The following is a 25,211-nucleotide window of genomic DNA, read 5'->3' as shown; positions in this document are numbered from 1 at the left end:
CGCGGGCCCGCTGCCACGGTCTCGCATCCTCCATCGGGTAAGGGGCTTCTGTCTGGGAAGGGTGCATCTCCCGCCGCCCGGACGGGGCCTGCACCGCGCACCCTGCAACATCGGTCAGGGCGGAGGCGGGCCCGGGTACCGAAGGGAGGAAGGAGGAGGTGCCCGTGCTCTGGGGAGAATGAGGAGAAGCCTGGAAGAGGTTGGACATTTCCATTCCCCTCTGCACCCTATTCCCCCCCCATTCTTTTCTCATCTTCTGCCCTGGGGCCTTTTTTAGTACTTGCAACCCCAAGGCCTTGAGGCGGGGCTCGCTTTTAAAACAAGCACACAAATAATAAACATCCTAGCCGTGGGTACCACACCCTGGCTTTGAATTAGGGACCGGGGAGCAGATGGACGATGCGATTTAGTGGAAATAAGCCATTAATGCCGGCTGGCCCTGCGCCACTGTTTGGATGCGATAGTATTCCATGTGAATGAACATGACCCAGAGCTTCCAGCTTGTCCACGAGAGCACAGCTACCGCAGAGAGCACTGGTCGGTGTATAGTATCCATCGACTTGGGCAATGATTTCCTGACATGTCTGGTGATTAAATACGAATGCCATTTTTTATTAAGAATGGCATTCAGAGATTGAAAACCTCTCGTTATTATACTTCATCAAATACCTGTCCCAGCCTACAAAAGTAGGCGGAGTGTAAATTATGTATACATTTTTAAAATCTCATGGAATAGAGGAAGATGCTTAGCGTGGATCAGCTTCTGAGTCAGCAGTATGAAATCTCCCTCCACTTAGTCCTGAGGCCTTTGGGGGGATTTCTACCCCTGTAGCTCTACCCCAATCCTTATCTCTATCTGTACCATGCATACTGGTAAGATATAGTGAGATATTCAGTGAGAGTCAAAGCTTAATGTTATACATGTTTTGAGAAAAACTTTACTTTTGCGAGGTTTATGCTTTTGCAAGATATAAGTGAAAATATATAATGCATGACCATAAGAACACTTTATGCTCACCCGACTCTTTAAAAACAGAAAGGAGTGAAGGTAATACAGATTTTAGTTTTTGCTTTTTACTTTCAGTGTCATTTATAACCTTTGTCGTTTATAACCTTTCTGGCTGATTCTTTAAAATATCTTAGTTCAGTGTTTTCCTTTTTCTTAACAAGGAAAAGTACTGAAACTTAAAAAATGTCATCTATCAAGCACCTAGTTTATGCAGTTATTCGTTTCTTACGGGAACAAAGTCAGATGGATGCTTATACTTCAGATGAACAAGAAAGTTTGGAAGGTAGGCAGCTGTTTTTATGTTCATTTGTATTATAATTATAAATAAAAACTAAAATAGCTGTAAGCCTGGCTTTATGACCTATTATAACAAAATCAAAATAGTTTGTTACCTTTCCAGAAGAGAGACCTAACCTAAGGTAATCATGAGTTTCCATTCTCTGAGGCTTGTGTTGTTTGTTTTCATTAACAAGATAAGAGGACTATTGTTTATTTACTGAACAGCTATTATATGTCAGAACTATGCTATTCCTATTGTAGGGAATTTTTCTTCACAGTGCCTGCTAAATTAGTATTATCCCCAATTAACAGATAAATAAATGAAGCCAGGTTAAGTAACAGAACACAGCTAACATGTAGCAGAGCTGAGATTTAAATCCTGGTTCCTCCTCTGAAGATCTTGTTGTAACTTCTTCTTAATAGGAAAGCATTGAGTTAAGAATCAATGAAAATACCTTAGTCATTATGAAAGCACCATGTAAAAGTCTAATAATTATATCATATTATTCTCTGACAACTTCCTATTTGGGGACTTGGGATGAGAGGACTGCACCCTTGTTCTCTGTGAGCTTTAAATAGTAGATTCGGTAATTTGTTCAGTTGAGCAGGACTTGCAGGATAGCATCACATGCTTCCTTGACAGCATCTTTTCTGCTTCATGTTTCTCCATTATAAATGTACGTTTAGTATAACCATAACAAGGCAGAATTCTGCACATGGGCTTGTGGAGGATCAATGAGCCTAGCTTCCTTATGGCCTAGAGACTTAATTATTGCAATGAGACCGTGCATTTGGGAGAACATAAATAACAGTACAATTTGAATTTCCCATCTTGAAGCTATTTTTCCTATAAAGGGGACACATCTATTAATTTTAACAAGCACTTCCCTTGTGAATATGCGTTTAGGAGGTGGGGATGAAAATTGGGCCTTTGCTCTAAAACTGCTTGCAGTCGGTGGGATGATGTTTTTCCAGGTGGCAGTGAAGGAAGCAGGTGACACAGTTGGAGAACGTTGCAATCAGTCCATTTAATATTAAGGTTGGTTAGAGTATGTGAAGGGAAGGTGACTGGTTACCTAAGGAGGGTGTTGGTTATGGCTGCTCTGTAGCAAACAGGTGAATGCAGTCATTTACTAAAAGATGTTTCTTCTCTAATCAAAGGCAGTATCATACTTTTAAGGGCCAGAAGGAAAATTCAGTTTAAAAAAACACACAAAAAAACAAGATGTTGTATCCTATTTTTAGAATGGTGTTCAGCCAAAATTATGTGCCTTCAGCTGTTTCTTATACATGGCACCCGGAAATGGTGCCAGTTGTTTTTGACCAACCCCTATTTTTGATTCTGTGAGTCTAATTTTATTGACTATGAGATCATGTGGAGATGTCTGCCCACCTTCTAGACATTTAAAAAAGCCTTAGAAAAGAAGCTTAAGTTCTGGTACCAGCTTTACCACACAATGAGCTGGTATATTCTTGGCTTTGAGCCTTTCCTTAGTTTGTCACCCATTCCTCCTAATGGTTGCCATCTCCTGACAACTACTTCATGTTTTGAGCGTTGTGGCTCATGTTCTCTGTCACTCTCTCTAGCACTACTCCTGTCTTCATTCTTGGCATTTGCAATATGCTCACAGCTGATTCTTGCAGTTCCCTTGGCTCTCAGTTTCTTGACCTTCTTTCCTCCAGTGATTTGATTTCAACCACTCACTCCCTTGGTCAGACCCTCGACCAGTAGTTCTCAACTCAGGGTGATTTTACAATGTCTGGAGATATTTTTTACTGTCACAACTGAGGAGCTGGTATTACTGGCACTGAGTGGATAGAGGCCCTGGATGCAGCTACAACGCACCTCCAACAACAAAGAATTATCTAGTTCAAAATGTCAGTAGTGCCAAGGCTGAGGAACTCTTCCCTGAACTTCACCACCTTGGCATTCCCTCCATAATCTCTATCTTAATCATTTCATTTGACCACGATTGCTTGTCTTGCCAGCTCATTCCCTCTTGAATCCCTCCCCAAACAATTCTTCTACCTTTCCAAGGCCTCCAATCTCTTGACCCCTTACCTTTTCACATCCCTCTTCTTACCCAATTTAAATTCCATAGTTGATCATTATAATCACACTCTTGTATATCCCTCCCTTCCTTGCAAAACCCAACCTTGTTTAAATCCAGTTCTTCATCTACTCTTTCCCATATCCATGTGAATGTATATAGATGGAGCAAAATACAACCTTGCTGACTGGTCCCACTTCAAATTCATGATCACAAGAGACAGAAAGAGAGAGAGAAAGACATTAATGTGAGAGAGACACATCAATTGGTTCCCTCTCACATGTGCCTTGACTGGGAATCTAACCCAAGACCCTTTGGTCAGAGGGCTGATGCTCTAATCACTGAGCCAAACAGGCCAGGGCATGGCCCAATGTTTTTAGTGCAAGTACAACTGAAGTGTAAGAACAACTGCTTGGGTCCTGGCCAAATAGCTCAGTTGGTTAGAACATGGTCCCAATATGCCAAGGTTGTGGGTTCCATCCCCATTCAAGGCACATACAAGAATCACCCCATGAATGTATAAATAACAAATCGATGTCTCTGTCTCTCTGTCTTTCTCTCTCTCCTTTCCTCTCTTTAAAACAAACAAAAAAAAGAACAACTACTTGGCAGAAGTAAAAATGGGGGGAGGGGGTGGATTGAGGGATAGGTAAACAGTAGATTACTAGTATTTTCTATCTAAAAGACACTTTGACATTTTGTAGTTGGTAACTTATAACTTCCTTATTCAGTCCCTTTTCTAAGGAGATTGTTTCTGTGGGTAGTAAAAGTAATCATGCTTTTTTCTTGATAGATAATTTTCTCAGGAACACAGTTAATACATAATGTATCATTTAAAAGTCATGCACAAATCTGAGTGAATCTATTCCACACTGTCTGGAAGTACACTTGACATTTTGGCCACATTCTTATCTTGTTAAGCCAGGAGAGCATTCCTTTTTAAACAAGAGCACTAGAAGGATAAGAATCTGCCTCCATTCCCCTCAATGGGTACTTGTAGAGAGGACAGGATATGCTTTCTTCACTGTTACTGCCCTAGTTCAGACCCCTGAATTGTTTAGACCATTTAAGTGGGAACCCACTGGTTTTCTGCTTTCATTTTTTCTCTTAGCTTCCTTCCCTCTCTAATCCATTCTCAACCTTCCTACCAGACTTCAGTTCTGAACACAAATCCAGTTATGTTATTCTCCTAACTAAATTCTCTAATAGCTCTCCATTTGCCCACAGCATTAAGTCCACATCCTTTACAAATGTTGTTTAAGGTGTCTTGTCATACAACAACAGACTTCCTTTCTAGTATAAGTGCCCACCATGTCTCCCCACCCAGTCCGTACCCGGGTTATACACCAAAAGCAGATAATGACTTGCTTCAACAACATAAGATGTAATAGATATATTGAGAATTATATTCTAAGTAACGTTTTTCTTAAGTGAGGAATACGAAATCAAGTTGTCTTCCCTCAATTGCTGGTCTATAAACAGAAATCTCTATTCAGCTCAACCTTATGTTCTGTGATCATAAAGGCTGAATTACCACAGATGGCAATAGAGCGCAGATTTCTACCAAAAAAAAAAAAAAAAAAGATTGTTTCTTTTTTAGTTTGCTAACTTTTTTTTTTCACTGTTAAAATTTGTCTCAAGTTGCAATTCAATGCTTGGAGACAGTTTTTAAAATCAGCCCAGAAGATACACATCTAGCAGTTTCACAGCCTCTGACAGAAATGTTCACAAATTCCTTCTGTAAGGTAAGCTGTCATTGTCTTCTCATTAGTATCTGAGTTAAGTTCGATATAGTATTATGTTGGATTTGTTCACATATGAGGGGTCAGGCCTATAAGTAACTAACTTCTTTCTGGGTATAAGATAGTCCACATGGATATGACTTGTGACCTAAAGCATAATTCTTTTAATGTGCTTTAGATTTTCTTATTAGTAGTTATTCTCATCCTCTCGCCTTCTTTTATATTTAATACATCTTAGTTGACTTTTTAAGTCCTTTACAGTATCAGAGCATTTTTAGATTTCTGACATCTGAATTGACATTCTCCTAAAACATGGATTACAAGTTGAAAACAAAAGGTTTAATGTTTAGGAAGTAACCGCATAGAAATAGATTCATCAGAAATTGAATCATCATTTTGAAGCAGATGTAATCAAGTTTGGCCATTGATGGGCTCTTTAAAACAGGGAAAGGTAAAATAATAAATAAAATAAAACAGGGAAAGGTTCAGGGTCAATGTGCAAAACTAAGATTGAAACCCAATTTTTCCGATTCCGCCTTCTCACAAGTGTCTCTGGTTTCTGGCCTCTTCAGGAAACATGGGCCATAAGATTGTCTGAAAAAGTTTAAGTTTAGTGAGTTTGAGGCCCACAGTAACGTCCCATTTTTTCATTACATTTTGGTGCCTCGTGAACTTTTGTTTTTCTAGCTCTGTGCTCAGTCTTCAGTACAGAATGGGGAACTGGGGAGAAAAGCTGAAGATCATTTAAAAATGGAAAATGTGTGTGTTTCCAATGTCACTCAAGATATTTGTAAATTTTCATTTAGTTCATAAGTGCCTTTGCTTTAAATCTTTTTAATGCAAAGGGAGTTTGAGGATGATAGTACGTGCTAAAAACAGGGATTTTATACTGTTTTTATCTTATGGTAAAATTAGTATACACTCATTGTTTTAAAAAAAGTTGGAAAGACATAAAGAAGAGACTGAAACTTTTATCTCCAAATATTACAACTGTTAACCTTTTGTGTGTACCCTTCCAGTCTTTGTTTTTTAGACTGTGTGTATGTGTGTGCACATATTTAAATAATAGGATCTTATAATAAATACTTTTGTTGGTAAACTGTGAATTTGGCTTACTAAGATATCTCTTAGGATATTAAATATTATATTTCAAAATTTTCACTAATATAAGCAATCCCTTGAACATATTTCTATTCCTATTTTTCATATACTGATTCCATTTTACGTCCATGAAGTAGGATTTCTGGGTCTAGGGAAAGCAAGTAAAAAACAAAATTTCGATTCACAGTTGCCCATTATCTTCTAGAAAAATTCCACATATTCTTTCTCCTAATAAAAGTAAAGGCTTTCCCTTGTTCTTGCTAACACTATCATTTAGGTGTTAGGTTTCATGATGTGGAATTACAGATGATTTACTGTGAAATGGGTAAATCAGTCCATTATTACATTACTTATTGTTCTATTGGATGACTCCTAATGTAGCTAAGTGGAAGTATATTAAATTTTTATTTATTTCAGAATGACATTCGGCCTCTCTCAAACTCAGTACCTGGAGATGTGGGAAAAGCTGACCAATTAAAAGATGAAGGTAAATATTTACTTGGTAAAACTTTCTGAAACTCTGGATAATGTGACTCTATCAATGGATAAGATTCTGGTTTATACTGTGAAAGAGAAATGAAAGTGATAGAGAAGAAATCTAAAAGTATAGAACGGTTTGTGGCTTATTTCAAGAGAACCAGATCTGTTGTGTATAAAACATGCAAAACAAATAACTTAAGGGTCATCACTTGTAACTGTCTTTGTGTGTACTCTAGGATCCCAAGTTCTTCTTTATGCTTAGTCAGAGATGAAGATAATTGTCAGTATTATTTTAACTTTTGTATATTTAGTGTTTTTGAGTTCTTTGAAATTTTTCTTCTAGCCAACTAGTACCTTCCTGAAAATTGCTTTCAAATATTTTTGTGTGCTTTGCTTCTGAAGAGCGACAGAAAGAGCAGATGAAATTAAGAAGAGTTCTTTGTTGTTATTCCCTGACACATCACAGAAATATTGGCATATTTGATAGGGTTGTTTTGATAATTAAAGGAGACAATTTTGTAGGAGGGTGCCATGTAACTATTAAGTGCTGTGCAATGCTTAGTTATATTTATCTTCACAAAATTCATCATTTATGTCTTAAGTTTTGCATATTACATATTTTGTAACTTGAAGCTTTTTCATCAATATGTATAAATGTATTTATACATGTAGTATACGTATATTATTGTATCTATACATTTGAGGTGGTTTAGAGGAAAAGATATACAATAGGTTTTAATAATAATAATGTAATGATAATAAAACACCATCCCAAGACAAAAAGTTCCAATGGAAACAAGGACATCCAAATAACTCAGGAAACGTAAATCTTTTACATGGAAGAAGCAAATTTCTTTAAGTACCTCAGCTAATGTAGTTAACGTCTTACTTAATCATAAAAGCTAAGTATTCTTCTTAGCTGCTTTAAAAGCGTTATATTCATTTCTTTTTGGGTGTGGGGAGAAAATTAATTTTCTTAACTAAAAAAAAAGCCTTATTGAGCTATAATTCACATACCATTGCAATTTACTCCTTTAAAGTATATAAATTCATTGGTTTCTAGCAGATTCACAGAGTTGTGTAGCCATCACCATAATTATAGAACATTTTTATTGCCCTCCAAAGAAACTGTGCACCCATTAACAGCCACTCTGTATTCACTTCTGACTTAATTTGCAGTAACTTTTTATGATTTTAAGTGCTTTTGTCTACCTGCATTTAATTTAATCTTCCTGTTTCTGTTCCTGCAAAGAACAAAAAACAAAAATCCACTCCTCCTTCTCCCATTAATTAGCTAATGATCTATTAAAAAACAAACCTAATAGGAGAACTTCTGGTTTAGAGACAGCTGGAGGAATATAATAGAGCCTTTTGGGATGTAAATCCTTTCTCCTAGTGTTTTAAAATTTTTAATTTTTTAAGAATCAGATCTTTTTTCTCTTTAATGGAATACAAAAGATAGCCACAAGAAATCCCATTGTTAACCCAGCTAAATTATTCCTGGTGTATCTGCAGACGTTCTTCCTGAAAATCAGTACCCTGTGGGCTAGCCATATATCTGAAATTTTGTCTTTCTAGAAATTAATGTCTAATAAGCTCCTTTTCAAAAGAATCGGTGTCTGGAAGAGATAGCATACAAAAGTATTATCTGCCAGTAACATATTAGTGTGATTAGCTTTACAGCTTACCCACGCAGCGGTGGTGAGGGCTTGGCTGCTCAGCAGATGGACGTTTTGACAGGGAAGGAGCAGAAGGCCAGGTCTAGATTGAGGTGACAATTGAGGAGGGTGCTGCATTAAGATGGGGTGGCTCTAAAGGAAGGGAAGAGATGAAGATAAGGAAGGTGGGAATATATTAAATTTTGCCATGAGGTAATCATAATTGTTGCATTTACTCACTTATTGAAGCCTAAATTTTATAAGATATACCAGTACAAATATTAATTTTATTAAGACTCCACATTGTTGAAATCATTCAAACACACTGAAGACTAAGGCATATCAACTCCATTGTACAATATAAAATTTATCTCCTATGTTACTGAAAAATCATGTCAATCACTTTCATATTATTGGAGTTTCTGTGATTAATTTATCTTTCAGACTTTACATTTTCCCGTATATTGTCTTACTGTACCTACTGATTATTTTAGGCAATAACCACATGAAAGAAGAAAATTATTCTGCTGCAGTGGATTGTTACACACAGGCAATAGAACTGGATCCAAATAATGCGGTTTATTACTGCAACAGGTAAACTGGCATAATTGTGACAGGCTTATAGCTCTAAAGCATTTGCATTAATAGCTCTGAAGGAAAACTATAAAATTTATGGATAAAGAAGGAAAACAATAAACCCCAAACTCATACACTTTGCATTAAAGCAACCTGTTACTAACCTCTTGGCATATTTTGTTTGGTGTGTTATCAATTTTAGATTCAGCTTTATTCACTAGGCAGATCATTAATATGTTCTTTTATTGAAATCCGTCATTAATATTATTTAAGTTGATATAAATTAGTGTATTATTACCTCTTCATCTTTTTTATATTTCTAGCACCTATCATTGTGGTGGCAAACACTGTATTCTTTTACTAAATGGATAAAGTATCTTAATTAACTGTTGACCTACTGGGAGACATTGCGGTTCTTTCCTGTCCCCCAATATTATAAAGCTGCAATGAACATCTTTCTGAAATTATTATTTTTTTTTAGACTTTGGATTTATCCTTGAAAATTCACCCAGGAGGTCTAACAACATAAACATTTAAAAATTGTTGATGCAAATTACAAAGTTATTCCAATTTCTTTGAAAATATTCTGAAAATTAATTTCCTCTCCTAGGATTGTATGAGTGTACATGTTTTTACTACACCTTTATTGTTATTTAATATTGTTATTTTCATAGTAATTGTTTTAATTTATATTTAATTGTTGCTGAGGTTGGACATTTTTCAAACGTTGGCCATTTGCGGTTTCCTTTTTAATCTAAATGATCTTTTTGTACCTGTGCCACGCCTTACCTGTGTGCCCTTACACTTCTTTCTTTCTATTCTTGTTCTGCCCTTTTAAACAGAGGCCTGTCTCCTATAGGCTGCCTTTTTCAGGCTCCTTTGTCCCCTGAGTTTGGGCTGGGTTCAGCTATGGGAGGTGCTGGCAGGAGCCTGGAGGGCAGAAGGAAGGGAGAAGTTGTGGTATTTCTTCCTCTCTTTTGACATCAGGGTGGTTATCCAGCAGGGGCTGCTTCTCATCCTCGTGTCTAGCTCCCACCCAGGGTCCCTGCTATCCCAGCTTTTACCAGGTGATGTTGGGTTTTTGGACTCTGCCGTTCATCCTCTGTTTTAGGAAGTAACGGCTTCCTGTTACTGCTAGTCTCCGGATTGCTGCACAGCCTCCTGTTTGGTACCTCAGCTCTTCTATCAGCCGTGTAATGAATTCCCTGCACTAAATTATTCTGTTTTAAATATTGAAGTCCCAATAGAAGTTTCTGCAATGATGACAATGTTCTCTATCTGCATTGTCCAATACAGTAGCCACTAGCAAGAGTTGTTCTTGAGTACTCATAATGTGGCTAGTGCAATTGAGAAACTAAATTTTTAATGTTTAGTTAATTAATTTAATTTTGTATAGCTGCATGCGGCTTGTGCTACTATACTGGTATGACCGTTTTAACCAATCTGAAACTTTTTATAACAGAGCTTAAGCACCTTGTAGTCATTAGGTTCACTAGGATTTGTACTTGGTTTGTTAAATTTGGAGTTGAATCTCAGTTTGGCCACTTACTAGCTACGTGACCTTGGGCAGCCACTTAACCTTTTTGAGCCTCATTTCCTTGTAAAATAGAGATAATAGTAGTTGTGAGGAGTAGTAATATAAAGTCCCTAGCATAGTCCTAGGCCAGTGATGGCGAACCTTTTGAGCTCGGCGTGTCAGCATTTTGAAAAATCCTAACTTAACTCTGGTGCCGTGTCACATATAGAAATTTTTTGATATTTGCAACCATAGTAAAACAAAGACTTATACTTTTGATATTTATTTTATATATTTAAATGCCATTTAACAAAGAAAAATCAACCAAAAAAATGAGTTCGCGTGTCAGAGGTGTCATAGGTTCGCCATCACTGTCTAGGCTTTCAATATATGTTTCTTTCAGAAACAATCTAATTCCTAGTTGTAGGAACAGGTTTTTCGTATAATTTATTTATGCATAATAAATACAGGGTGGGGAAAGTAGGTTTACAGTTGTGAGTACCCAAAACACAGAGTTTATTCTGGTATTGCTATTTATTAATTATTGTATTATTTTCCATACAAACAACTGTAAACCTACATTGCCCTCCTCTGTAGTATGGGAAATGTAAGGTACCTGTGACTTTTCTGCCTTATTTTTCATAAAAATAGAGTGCAAATAACTCATGCTCTTGCTCTAACAAGCTAAAGAAAGCAAGGTTGCCTGCAAACATGGTGACTGGCTGTAGTGTTATGCTGGAATTTCATTAGTTATGCCCTGATAACCAGACAGCAGGGGCAGACAGCCCAGACCACATTGTTATTCAGTTCAGACACTGGCATGTTTGGCTTCATCTCACAAGAGATTCAAATATAGCCTGACTTCTATTCCCTTTTCCGGCCTCAGAGGTCTTTCTTTTGTGAGCTGCACAAATCTGCTTTCATCCTAGCTTGCAGTTGGTGATCTGAAGCTAAAGCTATCAAGATTGAAAGTCATCCTCTTCTCTCTTCCACCCACTCTCCTTTCTGGGTCTGACTCTTACGGCTTTAGTCCTGGTTTCGTTATCAGTATCTAAGGCCAGCAATCAGGGCGTCTTCTGCTGTTTCCCTTTTACCTCCCCAATAGCTCATTTGTTCCCTCCTCCTTTTCCATCACTGCTCCTTAGTCCAGGCGATTACCTTTTGCTAGACTAGTGGTTTACAGTTTCAACTTGCACTCCCCACTCCGTCTTCTGCCCAAAGGATCTTTCTAAAATGTGAAATTAATCATCTAATTCTTCCTTTCTGTTCACTAGTTCTAAATACTTTCATGATTGAATTTAAGCTCCTCAGCATGATACATAAGATCTTTTATAATCTGGGCTCTTTTTTTCTTTTAACTTCATTAGCTCTACTTTTCTTCCTCTCCTGTTCCTCTTCTCTCTACTCTCTATGCACATGTAATATGAAATTTACTGACTAAAAACATACCATGTTAGGACATCTCTCCATGCTTTTATGTACTCCTTCCTCTGCCTAGAATATTTCCTGCCTTATCTAATTGGTCAACTGCTATTCATCCTTCAAGACCCTGGTAGGGATTGCTTCTCTTGGGAAGACTCTTAATTTCTTCTGTCCGCAACCTCCTGACCATGCCCCTGCGCCCTTTCCTGCCACATCCAATGGAGTGGTGCTGTCCAATATGGTAGCTCCTAGCCACGTGCAGCCGTTCAAAATGTAAATTAATTAAAATTAATAAAATAACAAAGTAAAAATTAATAAAATAAAATTGCACTGGCTGATCTTAAGTAGTCTTTAGTCACATGTGGCTAGGCATTACTGTACTGTCTAGCACAGACAAAGAACTTTGCTATCATGGGAGTTCTAGTAGACAGCTCTGTGTAGGGTTAACCACACCTTTCCGTGTTGTCTCTTCCTTTGATACTTCCATTGTATTCCTCATACTATTTATTTATTTACATGTCTATTTCTCTATTAAACAAGGAAAGATTGGAAGACAGAGATATATTTTCTCCATTTCTGTATATCTGCCTGGTTTTGAGTTCAGGGCTTATCATGTTATAGATGTTCAACAAAAGTTTGAGTTGAATTGATTCAGTGAATTTTAGATGGGAGAATTGCCTCAACTTGAAGACTTCTAATGTGAAGCAGTCACATGGCAGCATGTTTTATATATGTGTGTGTGTATATATACTATTTCCTCATATATGTCTATAAAGAAGAGCTTTCTTAACCTTTCTCCCCTTTCCACTTTCTTTCTCATTCCCCTCCCCTAACTCTCTGAGCATAATTATAGACTTGTGAATATTTAAAAATTCACTAATTGGTGTGTTACAATAAATCATCGTAATTGTTATTTTCTCCCATATTTGGCTAGTGGGAGCTCCTTTAAACTGCCCTAGATGTGAGCTCAGCTATTTCTATAAGTAGCCCCTGTTCCTTTGAACAGAGAATGGTGTTTAGAAACCAAGACCTGGTTGTAAGAGGTGGCCATTGCTACTGAAATGTTATTGCTTCTAGGTCCTTTCAGTGGACAGAGCTAGGAAATATGAAGGGTTTTTTTTTTTTAAGTCATCAATTTATACAGATAACTTCAATTTACATTTCAGTGTCACAGAGATCTCCCTTACTTCTCCCATTTTACATTTGTATCTCTCTTCTCCCGGAACAAAAACCCTGTTTTCCAACTCATCAGTATCTTTACTCATCAGTTCTATCCTTCAGTTGGTATTACACCAATACTACAACACTAGTAAGTCTAAGTCAACTTCAGAATTTCTTTGAAATTATTTTTTTCCTTAGAATATATCTCACTAAAGGATAGACACTCAAAGTACTGTGCTTGAACGTTACTTGAATTCTTTTTCTAAATATCCAGTTAGAATAATTTGTTTCTGTTTTATTCAGTATGAAGGTTTCTTTTTCATCCTTTCTGATGTCTCATTCCCATTTCTATCCCATCTACCCTGTTCCCACCAATCCTCTATAGGATGAAAGACTCTAGAGGTTTGACTTCTGAGCCATGTAAATGTTTCCCTTAAAATTAAACAAAAAAGGATGATCAATAAATAATGACTCTATCCTTAATAATGCTCATTGCCTTATGTCTGGTATTGTTTCTATACCAGTTTTCTTTTGCTAGGTTTTCAGTTTGCCTGATTTCTTTTTCTATCTTCTTCAAACTCCAACCTATGTGTGATTATGTGGTTTTTTTAAAAATATTTTTTTATTGATTTCAGAGAGGAAGGGAAAGGCAGAGAGAGATAGGAACATCACTGATGAGAGAGAATCATTAATTGGCTGCCCCCTCATGCCCCACACTGGGGATTGAGCCTGCAACCCAGGCATGTGCCCTCACCAGGAATCAAACTGACCTCTTGGTTCATAGGTTGATGTTCAGCCACTGAGCCATGCTGGCTGGGCTGATTATGTTTTAAGTGATTTCTTAAGTATATAATTTGAGAATCCCATTTTCATCTAGGCAACTTTGTGATTACTTATGTATTTGAATTGTTTTCTGCTATCTTATTTTTTTGGTTTCTTTTCCTCCCTCCCCCCTTTGTGTGTGTGTGTGTGTGTGTGTGTGTGTGTGTGTGTGTGTGTGTGTGTGTGTTTTATTGTGTTGATTGAGTTATTTTACTTCATTTTCTTCCTTTCTAATTATTTGAAAGTGATACGCTTTATATCTCTTCTTTTAATGGTCATCCTTGTCACACTATTAGTTTGCATCGAGTATTCAGTCAAATAGCTATACCTCTTTTCCACATTACCTAACAAAACAGGTTTGTTGAATTCTGTATTTTCACACGTAATTTTTTTTAACTGAAGCAAAGGAGACTGTTTATTCCCTCCCCCACAATTTTATAATCTTAGTTTTCGAAGTAAGGGTCTCAAGCATACTGTAAGAAGAAAGGTTGACAAGGAATTGGACTCAACCCAGGGATCTAAGCATGATTGAGGGCAGGAATATTATTTTAATTACTGCTCTATCTATTATGCCTAGAAAAGTGTCTGTGCCTTAGTGAGCCCTCAATAGAGATATTAGTTGAATGAATAAAGTAGAAATATTTAGTCTGGAGAATGAATGGGGTGGAAGTGGGATGCAGGACAGGAGACATTTGGGAACTTTTCAGTTTGAAGGACATGCATGTTGAACAGACATGCTACCTGTTTATTATGGCCCGGAGGACTGAAGTCAGTGCTCCACTAGGGAAACAGAGCTGCCTACTCTCAGGATTGTGTGGAGGGGTAGTGAGGGGCTTTGTTACATTGTCAGGTCCCAGACTTTATTCCAGAAAGTCTGCTAGAGATAAACTGGGATTAAAAAGTCCTTAATTGTTCTGGAATACATATTCCATCTAAGTAGATGGAATACATTGCCATCCTTAATTTACAGCCAGACTTAGGCACATGGTTAAATTGGGGTTTTCAATTTAGACTTGTCCAGTGATCTTAATGTTGCTAGTATAGTGATCATTTAACAGCACAACACTCTGAATAGCCATTCACAGCAGTCAGTCCCTCTGTGTGCCTTCTTAGTAATCCCAAATATCCTAGCATTCTCAGTTTTCTGTTTGGGCAAATTAAAAAGGCATTAAGTAGGTAGATCAGTTGTATGGCTTGCATATTTTGTCTTTTCTATAGCAAAGCGAACAGTGAAAGGCAACTTTCATAATTTCTCTGAATTTTGTTTCTGCGTGTGTTTTTTCATTTGATTATGGAATTTTCTTAAGACAGTTTGATTTAGATGTTTCCTGGGAGTGAATATACAAATTGGGACAAGGAAAATGTTGTTGTATTAGAATCTGAAAATCTAAATTAGTGTCTTGAAGGATGCTTATAACAAAAAATCTCTTCTTTTTCCCTTAGGGCTGCTGCTCAGAGTAAATTAGGTCACTACACAGATGCAATAAAGGATTGTGAAAAGGCAATAGCAATTGATTCCAAGTACAGCAAGGCCTATGGGAGAATGGGGTAAGTTCTGGGAGAATGTTCAAAGTAGCACCAAGTTGTATCAGATATGCTGTTCTTACTGGCTTGATTTTGAATTTCCTGCTTAATATTGCATCTTCTCAACTTACAAGAAGATAAATATAACACTGAGTGAGGAAATGACTGCAGTTTCTGTGACTTGGGCGAGAGATGATTGAAGATGTATGAAGAATGGTTGGTTGGTGGAGAAAATCATATAACCATAATGAGTAGACTCACTTCATGTTGAAGATACAGGTCTCATGAGCACCCAGTATTTTGGGGCAGACAGTCCTAATAGATACTTCCTTCTAAGCTCACCTTACCACTCTGAGTTGAGTGCTTCACACCTACTCTTCTCTCTTCAAATTTTCTCTCCATCCTCCATGGTACTCTTAGTTGATGATATTACTTTATACTTCATTGAGAAAATGGGTGCATTTAGAAGAAAAATAGCTCATCTTCCTGCTGCCAAATCCACTGATCTACCTGCATTTGTATCTACACAGACTGCCTTTTCTCCTGTTAAAAATGGAAGGGTTCTTATCTAAGACTGGTGCCTTCATGCATGCTTTAGATCTCATCGCTTTGTACCTTCTCTAGGGCTTTACATTTGTAATCATCTGCTTTATCTTTGGCAACACCAGTTTTCCTGTCTGTAACAGCGATAATGACTGCATGTGAAATCGTCAGGGAATCATCCATTGGAACCATCCTTGCACACAGCTACGTCATTTGTCAGTTCCTTTCTCTACAAAGCCCCTGATAGCAGTCTGCACTTCCTATCTCATCTTCCTCACCTCTCATTTTCTCTTCAGCTCATTCTGATAGGGCATTTGTCTATATCACTCAACTGAGAGCTCTATTCAAGGTGACCAATTGTTCATATTGCGCTAAGGCCAAAGGGCAATTCTGTATCCTCACCTATCCACCTTTTAGTATATTGCATGATTAACTTATTTTGAAACACTTCATACTCTAGGTTTCTGTGATGCCACACATCTTGGTTTTCCTTCTACTTTACTGTTCTTTCCCAGTCACCCTTACTGCATCTTCCTTTTCTACCAACTCTAATGGTGCACTTCAGAGCTCTGTCCTCTCCTCTGAGGCTGTTGTCTGTCTATTCTCTCTTCTGTTTTCATCCTGATGCCTTTAAATTCCACTTAAAGTCTATATTAATTATTCATGGGTTCTGTATTTATGAATTCACCTACTTGCTAAAAAAATTTTGATAACCCCAAAATCAAGTCACTGTGCTTTTGTGTTCATTCAGTTTGGTGAAAAATTTGAGTCACCTGATGTGCAAGGTCTCAGCTGAGGTGCATAAGGCCATACTCTGCCTTTTTGTTTCAATTCTCATGCTGTAAACAAGTGTCCTTTTTGCAGTTTATTTAATGCTATATTTTTTGCATTTTTGTGTCTTTTGTTGTTGATTTCCCTGTTTACAATGGACCCAAACATAGACTGAAGTGTTGAAAAGGGTTCCTAAGTGCAAGAAGGCTGTAATGTGCCTTTCAGAAAACATACATGCTAGATAAGTTTTGTTCAGGCATGAGTTAGTGCTGTTGGCTGTCAGTATGATACTAATGAATTAATAATATATACTAAATAAGGTTTCTTTAAGCAGAATCACATATAAAAGAAGATCATGTATCGATCATTTGATGAGAATGTTGTGACCAAAACCTCACAGGAACTTAACCCTGTATTTCCCCTAGGAATGATTGTTTAGTATTTCTTAAATCAGTGTTTGTGGGGACTTTATAGAGCATAACTACTCTGAATAATGAGAATCAACTCCATATGTTGATGGATCTCTTAATTTACTGTATATTTTAAGTTATATGTCTGAATTCCATATCATATTAACTTCTTTTCATCTGTTTATATGTTTAACTAGAGGGCTGGTGCATGAAATTCGTGCACGGGGACGGGGGGGGACTCCCTCAGCCTGGCCTGCACCCTCTTGCAATCCAGGACCCCTCAGGGGATAACCAGCAGTCAGACATCCCTTTTGCAGTCTGGGACCGCTGGCTCCTAACCCCTCGCCTGCCTGATCACCCCTACCCGCTCACCTGCCTGCCTGATCCCCCCTAACCACTCACCTGCCTGCCTAATCCCCGTAACCGCTCGCCTGTCTGCCTGCCTGATCGCCCCTAACCACTCGCCTGCCTGCCTGATTGCCCCTAACTGCCTCTGCCTGCCTGCCTCATCACCCCTAACCACTCACCTGCCTGCCTGATCATCCCTAACTGCCTCTGCCTCAGTCCCTGCCAAAAGACGTCTGGAATGACGTCCAGAAGGTCATTTGGCTGTCCGGTCTAATTAGCATATTATGCTTTTATTATTATAGATAGGCATTTTAAATTTAACATGCCCCAAACAGGACTCTTATTCCCTTCTTTAGTCTTTCCCATTTCAGGAAATGTTACCATCATTCACCTACCAGTGCTTGGGTCAAGCCTAGGAGTCATCCTTTATTCTTATTATACTTAACACATCTATCAGCAAGTCCTGTTAATTCTAGTTTCCACATACACATATCTTAAATTGAAGCATTGATTGCTACCTTGTTTATAACACTAGTCCAAATTGCCATCTCTTACCTGGGCTACCACAGCAGCTTCCTAACTGGTTTCTCTACTCCCCCATCCCCCCCAACTAACACCCCATGTTGATCCTCTGCAAAAAAAGCCAGAGAGAGCTTTCCAAAGCATAAATCAGATCATGTCACTCCACTGCAACTAGAATAAAATCCAGACTTCAAACCCTAGTTCTATATTATCTGGCACCTGATAACTCCCTGACATCACCTCTTTCCACACTGCTTTCTGTGCTCTCTCCTCATCAGCCTTTGTCCTGTTCCTGGAGCATACCTCACTCGCTGGCTTGGTTCCCAGGCCTTTGTGTCTACTGCTGTTTCTATTTAGCATGCTACTCCCTGATCTTCATATGCCTGCTTTCTTCTCGTCATTCAGGTCTTCTTAGTGTGGCTGTCTTTGAGCAGCTGCCCTATTCATTTTCTTAATATTACTCTTTTTTCTTTGCATATTTATTGTTTGCTTTCCCTAGGTAGAATGACATTTTCATAAATTCAAGAACTTTACCTTCTTTCATTGTGGATTATAAAATAGTGTCTGGTGCACAGTAGGGCTTCAGTAAATATTTATTGACTGTTGATTAACTGAGGACTTTGATGAAGCATCTTTCAGGTTGACTGGTAGAAAACTAATTAGGGTCTGAGAATTTTTCTGTGGTTAGGCACAGTATTTTATCCAGGTTGGAAGTCTGTGAGGTAAGCCAGCTGACTTAGATAGTTTGTTTAAAACAAAAACCTCAATACTGTATCTCCATTTATACCATTATTGTTTAGTTCTGAAGTAGTTTTCCAATAAATACATTCTAACTAGGTGGAGGAAAACAAAAATTAAATAACTAAATCTGTGACTGGGGTAATAATGTCTTAAGTTGTAAAGGATGCTAATTTTATCTATTTAACAACTAACATGTCTTGTTTAGGAGTGCCCCACAGCCTATTTTTATTTTTTAAGGTGAATTGATATTTATTGTGACTCTGTCTCTGCTAGAACATAGGAAGAGAGTTGACATTCTGAAGCACAAATCTAGTTCAGAGTCCTTAAAATTAGTTTAACACCATGGAGTTACATGACCACAGGATGGTTAGTTAGCTCGCATCTATGTGGAGTTTAATCATTCATAAAGCAAGTTATTTCACATATGGAAGGGGGTAGGTAAGGTTCATTCCTAAGCATTAAGTTCATGGTTAATATAAGCTAGCCAAGATTGTCAGCAAGCAGAATGGAGAATCCAGACTTACAGAATCTTGGAAATAGAAGGAATTTTAATGATACTCCTGTGAACCATAGTATAATGAATAAATTAAGTGTAATTTGGATTCTAGTTGAATATCAAGACAGCTGTTTGACTACGTTTGTGATATCTTGATATTCTTTAACCATATATTTTATACCCATATACTTTATTCTTTTCAGGCTGGCCCTCACTGCCATGAATAAATTTGAAGAAGCAGTTACAAGTTATCAAAAGGCATTAGATCTTGACCCTGAAAATGATTCCTATAAGTCAAATCTGAAAATAGCAGAACAGAAGTTAAGAGAGGTATCCAGTCCTGTAAGTTATTAATGCTGAATGAGTGAAATATTTTCTGTCATTCACAATTTATTGTAATCAGATTGTAGTGGTTAGAATAATCCTCATATATAATTCTTCTACAGACAGGAACTGGATTGAGCTTTGACATGACTAGCTTAATAAATAATCCAGCCTTCATTAGTATGGTAAGTATATTTCCTTTTCTGCTTTGCTGGCTCTGTTTTTCATGAAGCAATATAGTTCTAACACATTTTAGAAACAAATAAGGGAGCTTTTGTAGTGGCGGAGGTGGTGGTGGTAATAGGATGGTGATGTAATGCTATGGCTGAGATTTTTAACCTGCCTGTGTATCTGTTTGTGAGAAAGCCATGGATAAACTTCAGGAAACCAATGGATTCCCTGAAATTGTATATGAAAACTTGTGTACAAGTGGCTATGTGCATTTTTTTTAGGGAGAGAACCATATTTTTCATTAGATTGGCACATGGATCTGCAAATTTACAAAAGGGTGAAGACCACTCTTACAAGAAAATGGCCCTAGGAAGATATCTAGTAACTGAGTTCTGAGGATTTGGTTATTGTGGTTCCCTATGCTCTCCTTTCAGCATTGTCTGCTTCCTTTCTATTTTAATTTGACTTTTTAGTATAACCTATAATAATAAAAGCATAATATGCTAATTAGACCTGACAGCTGAACAACCTTCTGGACGTCCTTCCGGACAAAGCCCCAGTAGCAGGGGCTGAGGTAGAGGCGGTTAGGGGCGATCAAGCAGGCAGGCAGACGAGCAGTTAGGAGCCAGCAGTCCTAGATTGCGAGAGGGTGCAGGCCGGGCTGAGGGACCCCCGTCCCTTCCCATGCATGAATTTCATGCACTGGGCTTCTAGTTCATATATAAACTCCATTCTTCAAACCAACAATATTACTTATAGATCTTTTTGAAAACACACATGTTCTGGTATATATAAACTCTGGTTTAGTGCATCAAGGATGTTACCTGGGTATATAAAGCTCCTTGGGTGACTGTATACTTCTGGCTGAGAACTAGACTACCAGATGCTATGCCCCTTGAAGGCAGTAATACTTCTTTGTTTCCTTCAAAAAATGTCTTGCATCCACTACATCTTCAGCTGAATTGAAATACAGATGGCGCATTCCTAGTGAGATAAAAAAGTCTTTTTGAACAATTGTTAGGTTTGTAGCAATTGGTAGTTTAAAATTGTTAGTTGAAGTCTTTGTAGACAGTAGTTGTCTTTTAATCACTGATCCTAAATGAGGTGTTGGGAAAGCCACCACTTGCTTTTATTACCAGAAAAATACTGTTGAAGTGACTTGCAAGTAATTCAATAACTCTTGAGTCTCAGGATTGAGGCCAGATTTAAGATGTCTTGCTACCTAACTAGTAAATGTATGTCTCTTTATAGGCTTTGTGACATTTTTGAGCATTGTTACTCATATCTAGGCCTCAGGTTATGCTATTGTAATAGGATGTGAAAATGGATTTCAGTTTCCAATTCAGCTTATCCCTCAAGATGCTTGAAGTGAGGTGTGAGACTATCATACAGGAGGAGCAGAAGGTGGAGCTTAAAAACACTTTGTGTGACATTCTTAAAAAGGGTCAGGTTGATAGAGATTAAAAGAGGATTTGGGGGGACAGCTATTGGAGTTACTACTGTCTACACAGATTTAGGCTCAATTAAAAATTTACATGAATATTGTTGACTAAAAATTTGAGGCAAAAAAATTGTTTATGCTTTCAAAATGTAGTTTTAATGTATATGTGTGTATAAATACAACTCCCCTCCCCCTTAGCATGGCAAGAATGGCAGCTATTAAGCCCATGGAATCAGGTCACATGTCTTACAGTACTCTTTGAAGTGAAGCCTCTCCAGTGTAGGAGATGCTTTATACTTTTCAAGTTCCTATTTCTCCATTTGGCATTATTGATCTGATCAGTAGTAATAAGTTAATATCTGTAGTTTATCATGTTTGTAGTCTCTCTACCCTTGCAAAGTATTTTAAATGCCATCATTTTCTAGTACCTTTTTTATATTCCCATTCACTTTATATAGCACACTAAAACTCTACAGAATGTTAGTACACACATGGTTTAGCTTTCATTTTTCTGTTTTTATAAAAAGAAATCTTTGTTAAAGATCCCTAAATATTAACTACCTTTAATGGGAGATGCCATTTTTGAATTCCAGGCAGCAAGTTTAATGCAGAATCCTCAAGTTCAACAGCTGTAAGTATATAGAACGAGCATACTACATTTCCCCCTTCTACTTGCAAGCTCCTAATTTGAGCACATCAGCTCCCAAATGAAAAAAACTACCGAGACTGCCAGTAATTGGCACTTAAAGTCACACACATTTAGCCTAATGCTCTACATCAGGGGTCCTCAAACTACGGCCTGCGGGCCACATGCAAATACAAATATTGTATTTGTTCCCGTTTTGTTTTTTTACTTCAAAATAAGATATGTGCAGTGTGCATAGGAATTTGTTTATAGTTTTTTTTTAAACTATAGTCCGGCCCTCCAACGGTCGGAGGGACAGTGAACTGGCCCCCTGTTTAAAAAGTTTGGTGGGTATATTTAATTCTTTTCTTTGGCCAGTATCCTCCTTGTTAAGACTATATGCCAATCCAGTGATTTACCTCTTGCCTACTCTAGAATGTCAGGAATGATGACAAATGCCATTGGGGGACCTGCTGCTGGAGTTGGGGGCCTAACTGACCTGTCTAGCCTCATCCAAGCGTAAGTGTTACTTGAAATAGAAATAGTAAAAAAGTGTTAGTCTTACAGTTTTTCTGTAGTTAAAATAGAAAGTTTTTAAAAGTACTTTATGTTTTATAGTTTGTCTCTAAAGTGAGGGGATCAGGACTTTTTTTTTCCAATCCTCTAAGACATTTTTCCATTGATTTTTAGAGAGAGTGGAAGGGAGGGAGGAGGGAGAGAGAGAAACACCAATGTTGACTAGATGCCTTCCGCATGCAGCCTGACCGGGGCTGGGTATCAAGCCTGTAACAGACTTATGTGTCCTTGACTGGGGATCAAACCCACAACCCTTTGGTCCTTGGGCTGATGCTTTAACCACTGAGAAGCTGGTGGAGGCAGAGGCTTTCCTTTTGAATTTTTATCATTTACTGTTAGTATCAGTGGCCTCACTAGATTAAATTTAAAAGTAGTTCATAAGTTGGGATTTTCAGACTGAAGGGCAGGAATCCACTCAAGAAAACGTTTTTCAGCAGATTTGAATAGCTACTCAAGGATGGAGATTGAAGTCAAGTAGCTACTCAAAATCTGCATTGACTTAGGTAAACATATATATTTAAAAATCAAATTTTACATATATACCAATGTTCAGACAATCTAGGACAGAATTTTATCCAAACTCTTCAGTGCATGTCATCACTAGAGGAACTTCTTGCATCACCTCATTTCTTCACTTCTACCAAGTGCTTAAAATAGTCTGCTCCTTGAATCTGTGTGATGCTGTCACTGCAGATTTTACCCGAAGCCATAAGTATCAATTACTGTTTGTAGTCATGGCCATGTGGCCCCATTTGCAACATTGCATTTTCAGAATGTTCTTTAAGTGGCATGATTATAGCAATGTCTAACGCTCCCAATTGCGGGTCACACATCAGGAATCGTATTAAATTTCTCTAACTTTTTAAAAATTAGTTCTATTCAGTGACTTCTATACACATCCCCACATGGGTGTACCATCCTGTCATAGGGAAGACTATTAAAACTTGACTACAAGAGCAAATACCTTGTAATATGTTTAAGCACACACAATAAGAGCACATACTTTTGGACCCTTTGTTTATTCGTGGTTAGGCACTAGAGGGGGGTGTATTCCCCCAATCTAGGATCTTTTTGGCTTGGGTGTTTTGCTTCTTATAAAGAACAATGCCTTTTAATAATGCTATATGGAGGCAATGGTAAACTTGCAGATACTACAGTTGTGATTCTAAAACTTGTCTTTCTAGAACTTCCCTTTGAGTAGCACCCACATCCTTTGCAGTCCGTTTTTATGGGTATTGTGTGACTGGGAATTCCCTAATTCATACCACTTTGCCCTTTCACTTCCAGGGGACAGCAGTTTGCTCAGCAGATACAGCAACAGAATCCTGAACTCATAGAGCAACTGAGAAATCACATCCGGAGCAGGTCATTCAGCAGCAGCACGGAAGACCACTCCTGACTCTAGATCAGGGATTCTAGACTGGAAACGGTTACTGCTCTGAAGTGTTTGCTGTAGATAGTGGCCAAAAAACAAAAACAAAAAACCTACAGAATACATCTGTGTAGACAATAGGTTTATCACAAACAGACTTCACCGTAATGTGACTCCTTTGTAAATGAATGGTCACTCAACAGGGTTTCATTTTCACATCTTCATCGTCATATCTGTATGCTAGACTTAATAGCAGTAAGGCTGTTTATTGGTGAGTGCTCTGGCTCCCAATTCCCTTCAGCAAACTTTCTGAGAGGGAAGATGACCAAGAGGAAAGGTTTCACATGCTGGGTTAAGAGCAACGTGCTTGCCCATGAGCAGCACGTCTGGAGAGAACTTTGATATCTAGGTTTAGCCTTGAGAATGCCATCAGTGATGAATATATATCACAGGAGCCAGCACTGTCTTTAATGCTGCTCATTTTAATGGGTGGCAGGGAAGCATCAGAGCTGGTAGAAAGCAGAATTTGGTGGAAGGGTTGTTTGAAAAGAAAGAATAGATGCTGTGAATGTATAGAAAGTGAAGGTAGGTAGGATGCTCAGGTTTTTGCCTAGTTTTTAATTAATCTTGCCTGTAGTTTGGTATTTATAACATTAGCATGGCTAATTATACTATGTACATAATAAAATACATTTAGAAATCCTTAATGGTACTGGTTAGGCCAGTTGTATAACTATTCAGTTTAACTAGCACAACATCCCCAGTGGTGACCTTACCATGAAAACTCTCAAATATACCTACATTAAAATAAGCCAATGGCTTGGCTCTTAAGTTAAGGATTTTCTAAGTGGCATTTAATTATGTGCCCATAAACACTGATTTTTTTTTTAAAAACACCTCAGTAATTATTTGATAGAATACAGAAAGCATCTGTCATTAACAGTGCTTGTTCGTGTAATCCTCTGCTATGATTTGGTTTGGCATGTTGCTTTTATGCTTAACTTAATTTGATGCAACTTAAACATAATAGGGGATTTAAAATATGACATTTAAATTAGAATACATATTAGTGGAGAGAAGTGGCATTGTTCGGTATTAATGGCACGGCTCTAACTATAGTGATGGAGGAGGCTGTTCTAATTGGAATTTCTTTTGTTTGTTAATTATGAAATAGGTAAAGTTGGGCAGACACATGATGTTGCAAGTGTTGTGAGAAAAAACTGTAAAAGAATGTAATATTAAATTAGTAATACTGATAATAGTCAGGGCATTATTAGAACTATTCTCCTCAAAAGAGAATAAAGTTTAAAAACCTTTTTCTCTCTTTCCCTTTGTGAGATTAGACTAGTGGTTCTATAGTTTCACTGTAAGAGTCACCTGGTTTATTTGCTGAAAATGCAGATTCAGGACCACACTTTCAATTTTTATTTAATAGGTCCTGTAAAAAGGCCCAGGAAGCACCATTTTAAACAGTACGAGGTTAGAGATTTCTCCTCAATTTGACCAGCAAATACCTAAACCCCACTCTGG

The 25,211-nt window shown here is 37.8% G+C and overlaps 1 protein-coding gene across 1 annotated transcript; it reads left to right on the top strand.

Moving 5' to 3' along the window:
• On the top strand, window positions 1-24,998 carry SGTB (small glutamine-rich tetratricopeptide repeat (TPR)-containing, beta). The gene is made up of 11 exons (XM_005857949.2): window positions 1-37; window positions 1,171-1,292; window positions 4,981-5,084; window positions 6,600-6,669; window positions 8,815-8,914; window positions 15,261-15,365; window positions 19,376-19,514; window positions 19,619-19,681; window positions 21,702-21,739; window positions 22,169-22,252; window positions 23,597-24,998. Exons 2-11 carry the CDS (start codon window positions 1,193-1,195, stop codon window positions 23,706-23,708), a joined length of 915 nt encoding a protein of 304 aa, XP_005858011.1. The 5' UTR covers window positions 1-37; window positions 1,171-1,192; the 3' UTR covers window positions 23,709-24,998.
• The last annotated feature ends 213 nt before the right edge of the window (window positions 24,999-25,211 follow it).

Source organism: Myotis brandtii, unplaced genomic scaffold (genome assembly GCF_000412655.1).
Source record: "Myotis brandtii unplaced genomic scaffold, ASM41265v1 scaffold115, whole genome shotgun sequence".
NCBI lineage: Eukaryota > Metazoa > Chordata > Mammalia > Chiroptera > Vespertilionidae > Myotis > Myotis brandtii.
This window is presented reverse-complemented; position numbering and strand designations above follow the sequence as displayed.

Coding starts and splice junctions, on each gene's coding strand:
- SGTB (XM_005857949.2), top strand. CDS start 1,193: ATGTCATCTATCAAGCACCTAGTTTATGCAGTTATTCGTTTCTTACGG. Junction 8,915..15,260: donor GCGGTTTATTACTGCAACAG/GTAAACTGGCAT, acceptor TTTTTCCCTTAG/GGCTGCTGCTCAGAGTAAAT. Junction 19,682..21,701: donor ATCCAGCCTTCATTAGTATG/GTAAGTATATTT, acceptor TTTGAATTCCAG/GCAGCAAGTTTAATGCAGAA.